Raw genomic sequence first — 5,427 nt, 5'->3', positions numbered from 1 at the left:
CAGCCTGGCCCTCCAGACCTCGACCAGGCCCTCCTGCTCTGTCCTGCCACTCTGCCCCTTTAGCACACTCTTCAAATCAGACAGCACAGACAAACAGGCTGGTGACTTTTCAGACTGGCAGACTGACCCGACCAGGATGAAGAGTGGAATGCCTGGAGGCCAGCAGGCCAAGATGCTGAGGGTGTGTGTGAGATAGAGGGGGAGGGTAAGGAGGAGAGGAGGAGAGGAGGAGGAAGAGAGGGAGGAGAGGAGGAGAGAGGGAGTGGAGGGAGGGGTTTGTGTCCACTCCGTAAGAACTTGTCTCTAATTAGCCAACCTCTTCCTCTTCTGCTCTCAGTCTTCAGCTCCGTCCCAACACGCCAACACTCGGCGTCTTTACACTGCAGGAAGACTAGGGCAGACCCGAGAGAGAGACCGGACCCGACCGGTCCAGAGAGAGACCAGAACTTGACCAGAAAGAGGACAGAAAAAGATCAGAGTGCACCGGACCAGAGAGAGAGAGACCAGAGAAATATCTACCGGACCAGACCAGAGACACCAGAACTGAGAGAGACTGGAAAGAGACCCAAATAAGAATTGGGCCAGAGAGAGAGAAAGAGAGACCAGTCAGAGACCAAAGAAGAAAGACCGGACCAGACTGAGTTGGAGAGACCAGAGAGAGACGGAATCAAACAGGACAACAGAGACCAGAGATAGTCCAGAAACAGACTAAACAAGAGAGACCAGAGAGAGACCAGATAGATACTAGAAAGAGAGACCAGATAGAGACTGTATCGGTTCAGAAAGAGACCAGATAGAGCCCGAACAGAGACCAGAAAGAGGCTGCGTCTTTTCAGAAAGAGACTAGATAGAGACCAGAGAGATACCAGACTTTAGAGAGACCCCCATTGGCTGAGCCTACTTCTCCTGGTCTATTACCCTTTGCGCCTTTGCGCACCTGTTTCCCAACTACACTGAAGTGCCCGGAGTGCATCTGCACGCGCTTCCTCAACGCCAGAGTCAACTCAGAGAGATCAGGAGGGAGCGTGCGTCACGAGCTCTTAAAAGAGAAGCTCGAATTAGCAGCCTCGGAGCGCGCGTAAAAAGGGGCTTCGGAAAGCGCAAGACGCACAACGCACAGTGAAAAAGAGACAGAGAGGCAGAGAAAGGAGAGAAAGAATCTCTAGGGAGAAGAGAGAGAGAGGCAAAGGGAAGACCCGGCCCACGAGAGAGAGGGAGAGAGAGAGAGAGAGAGAGAGAGAGAGAGAGAGACAGAGAGAGAGAGAGAGAGCGTTTAAAGGCAGTGCAGGCATGATGTCCTACATTAAGCAGCCCCATTACGCGGTGAACGGGTTAACGCTTTCTGGCCCGGGCATGGACCTCCTCCACTCCGCCGTGGGATATCAGAGTAAGTCTTTTTACCTGCTTTTCCTCCTCATATGACCTTGCAGACCCTTTAGAAGCCCCCCTGTTCAGTGTTTGGGCCGTTAGAGTGGTGTTTTGGCGCAGGAGGATCGTGCGCTTTTACGCACGGCGGTAATGCGAGGCGTGAGGACGCAGTGGTGCATATAAAGCTGCATATGGTGGATATAAGTGCAGGATATGTGATTGGGAAGGTGATAACAGGAGTGGAGGGTGAAGAAATGGGGGGTTTTCCAAAAGTGCCTTTGGAAAAGACTCACACTTGGTTGGTTGGTACCCTTGGTAAGATCCATCATAGCGCGGGTTTGTGTTGGTTTTGCTTACTTTTAAGGACGAAGTTAACACTTTAAAGCTGACTTTATTGCGCTCAAACATGTAACAGGCTCTACTGTAACTCTGAACGGAACCAGAAATGTCATTTGTAGCCTGAAAAGAAGTGAACAAGAGGCGGAAATGTAGTCTAGACAGAACAACCCGTTTTTTTGGAGACTTCACTGGTGTTGCTGGACCTTCAGTAATCTAGAGCTCATAACTGATAGATCCCGGATTATTCACCGTGTTGGGCAACACTTTTGTTGACTGTCAACAGCTTTTATCCAAGGTGCTTCCCAAATGCGCTGATACGGACAATGCACGCGCTGTATAGGGCATCAGATAAGCCAAGTCATTTGTCTTTGAAAAATGTATAAATATATATATATATATATATATATATATTTTTTTTTTCCATTTCACTTCTCTAGGCTGTTTAATCCACCCTCCCACCCCCGAGTGCCCCCGTTATATAAGGCGTGTTTTTGCTTTCAGACACGCCCCGGAAGCAGCGGCGCGAGCGCACCACCTTCACTCGCGCGCAGCTGGACGTCCTGGAGGCGCTGTTCGCCAAAACGCGCTACCCGGACATCTTCATGCGCGAGGAGGTGGCGCTTAAAATCAACCTGCCGGAGTCCAGAGTGCAGGTGGGTTTGGTGCGGTATGAACCGGTTCGATTAACCGACGATTCGGTGCGTCATGAAACCTCGAATCACGTTTAATAATTTGATTATAATTTTGGCAAAGCTGTTCAATCAGCAGTGCAACATAGACAGAATAGCCAGGGAGTCAACTATAAACAACACTCCTAAAAAAGATCAGGGGTTCTTCAGTTAAGCCAACGGTTCTATTTAGAACCATGAGTACTACACACATGCTCAAAAGGTTCTTTGCATGGTGAAATGGTTCCTCAGATTGATGGAGAAAGGTTCCATATAGAAGCGTCAAGCTTATAACAATAAAAGAACCCTTTTTGGTGCTATACAGAACCGTTTTCAAAAAGGTTACATATAGAACCATATACAACACATTCTCTATTAATCTGAAGAACCATTTCACTGTTTAAGCATGAAATGGTTCTACCTAGAACTCATGGTTCTAAATAGAGCCATTGCCTTTACTGAAGAACCCTTGAAGAACCATCTTTTTTAAGAGTGTGCTCGAGTAGTTCTTTGCATAGTAAAATGCTTCTTCAGATTGATGGAGAATGTGTTGTATATGGTTCTATATAGCACCAAAAAGGGTTCTCCTATTGTCACAAGCTCAACGTTTTCAAAAAGGTTCTATATAGAACCATATACACACTCTCCATAAATCTGAAGAACAATTTCACCATGCAGAGAACCTTTAAAGCATAGAACTCATGGTCCTAAATAGAACCATTGTCTTTACTAAAGAACCCTTGGAGAACCATCTTTTTTAAGAATGTGCTTAAATGGTTCTCTGCATGGTGAAATGGTTCCTCAGATTGATGGAAAATTGTTGTATATGGTTCTATGTAGAACCTTTTGGAAATTTTTTCTGTATAGCACCAAATTACTACAAGCCTGACATCATCACAATTGAAGCCTTTTTGGTGTTACTTAGAACCATCTAGAACACATTCTCCATCAATCTGAAGAATCATTTCACCATGCAAGGAACTATTTAAGCTTGCTAATGGTTCTATATAGGCTAGAACACATTCCCTTCACTAAATAACACTTGAAGAACCATCTTTTTTAGGTCAATTAATAATCAATTACAATCGATTCTAACGTTCCAAAATCGATTAATCACCACCGTCCAATCAATGCATCATGGTTCTTTTTAACACCCCAGAACCTGAACTGTAACTGCTAGATCAACACATAAAGTAGTTGATTAATTATAGTGTTGAATTAAGTCTTACAGTGTTACATTAATTACTACAATATTGATTAAATACCTACAAACTCTATCTGGACACTTAGGGTTTCTACTTAGAACCCTACACTCTTTAAAAAAAGATGGTTCTTCAAGGGTTCTTTAGTCAAGAAAATGGTTCTATAGAACCATGAACACTCAAAGAACCCTTTGCATGATTTAAGGGCTCTTAAAAAAGGGTTCTATATAGCACCAAAAAGGGTTCCACTATTGTTACAAGCAAAAGAACCCTTTTTGGTACTATATAGAACGCGTTTTGTAGAGTGTATGCAGATTTTGCATAATTTGTTTGTATTTTATTCGATTACAAATAAGTATTTACATGAGATAATCACATATGGAGACCCAACACTTTTACAAATTGGTTCTTCAAGGGTTCTTTAGGAAAGGCAAGGGGTATGCATACAACTGTGTGCACTCAAAGAACCATTAGAATGCCTAAATGGTTCTTTGCATGGTTAAATGCAGAAACTCTGTTGTATATGGTTCTTTCAATAACATTGTTGAAAATGGTTCTGTTTAGTTCCAAAAGGGTGCTGCTACCTTTTTTGATAGTATAGATAAACGCTAAGAGTGTAGGCCACTCAGTTATGTCATCATTTGGCAAGTGTCTGCTAACATTGTTTTGATATCTTTATGAATTTGGCCAAAAAAAATTGGTACCACAATTTTTAATTTTTTTGCATGTGCACATTATGAAAAAAGCAAATTGTTAGGCTAGAATATCTATTATATGAAATACAAGAAGTTAGGATATGTGTACCATGTTCACAAGTTAAACCTTTCCTGAGTTACGAAGCCTAGAAGATAGCCCTGCAGACTGCCTGTGGGTTCTATGGGTTCTATGGGTTGATAAAACCTTGCTGGTGTTAACCGAATGTTGTGATTTTGCAGTTTGGCTAAAATCTTTCCTTCATCCGTCCCACAGGTGTGGTTCAAAAACCGCCGCGCCAAGTGTCGCCTGCAGCAGCAGCAGAGCACCGGCCAATCGAAACCTCGCCCACCCAAGAAGAAGGCGTCCCCAGCCAGAGAGACCCCATCTGAGCCTAGCGCCAGCACTAACGGTCCTTACAGCCCGGCTCCGCCCGCCCCCGGCACCGCCATCACCCCCAGCTCTAGCGGCGCCAGCGCCACCGTGTCCATCTGGAGCCCAGCCTCCATCTCGCCCTTGCCGGACCCCCTGTCCGCCTCCACCACCCCCTGCATGCAGCGCTCCACCGCCTACCCCATGACCTACACCCAGGCTCCAGCCTACACCCAGGGCTACGCCAGCTCCTCCAGCTACTTCACCGGCCTGGACTGCGGCTCGTACCTTTCCCCCATGCACCCACAGCTGTCCGCCACCGGGGGCGCTCTCAGCCCCATCACCGCTTCCTCCATGGGCGGAGCTCTCAGCCAGTCTCCAGCCTCCCTCTCCTCCCAGGGCTACACCACCTCCCTCGGCTTCGGCACCGTCGACTGTTTGGACTACAAGGACCAGGCGGCCTGGAAGCTCAACTTCAATGCAGCCGATTGCCTGGACTACAAGGACCAGAATTCCTGGAAGTTCCAGGTGTTGTAGCAGGACGACGGTGACGGTGACGACAAGGAGGCGGGGCTTAAAGGAGAAGGGAATTTCGGAAGGGCTGTGCTGTTTGGTTGTACCTGTGTCTTTGATTATTTCATTTCTTAACACAAACAACGATTCCTTATATTGCCTACCATTTTGAGGACAATCTTTCGGTTTCAAAATACATAAAAATATTACCACTATGATATGTGTACGGAGATGATATGCGAATTCATAGTAGATATATGTATTGAGATCAT

The 5,427-nt window shown here is 45.8% G+C and overlaps 1 protein-coding gene across 2 annotated transcripts; it reads left to right on the top strand.

Moving 5' to 3' along the window:
- The first annotated feature begins 1,290 nt into the window (after nt 1–1,290).
- Nucleotides 1,291–5,179, top strand: otx5 (orthodenticle homolog 5). Of its 2 annotated transcripts, none has more exons than XM_036598242.1 (3): nt 1,291–1,387; nt 2,209–2,360; nt 4,547–5,179. In XM_036598242.1, exons 1-3 carry the CDS (start codon nt 1,291–1,293, stop codon nt 5,177–5,179), a joined length of 882 nt encoding a protein of 293 aa, XP_036454135.1. The 2 variants fall into 2 exon arrangements, with proteins under 2 accessions (XP_036454135.1, XP_036454126.1); XM_036598233.1 differs by having other exon boundaries at nt 2,191–2,360.
- Nucleotides 5,180–5,427: the final 248 nt, after the last annotated feature.

This window comes from Colossoma macropomum, unplaced genomic scaffold, assembly GCF_904425465.1.
Source record: "Colossoma macropomum unplaced genomic scaffold, Colossoma_macropomum, whole genome shotgun sequence".
Taxonomy (NCBI): Eukaryota; Metazoa; Chordata; class Actinopteri; order Characiformes; family Serrasalmidae; genus Colossoma; species Colossoma macropomum.
The sequence above is the reverse complement of the archived record's forward strand: the minus strand, read 5'-3'. Positions and strand labels throughout refer to the sequence as shown.

Excerpts from the sequence above, each read along its gene's own strand:
- otx5 (XM_036598233.1), top strand. The coding sequence starts at position 1,291 with ATGATGTCCTACATTAAGCAGCCCCATTACGCGGTGAACGGGTTAACG. Across the intron at positions 1,388-2,190 it reads CTCCGCCGTGGGATATCAGA|GCGTGTTTTTGCTTTCAGAC; the intron begins GTAAGTCTTTTT and ends CCGTTATATAAG. Across the intron at positions 2,361-4,546 it reads TGCCGGAGTCCAGAGTGCAG|GTGTGGTTCAAAAACCGCCG; the intron begins GTGGGTTTGGTG and ends TCCGTCCCACAG.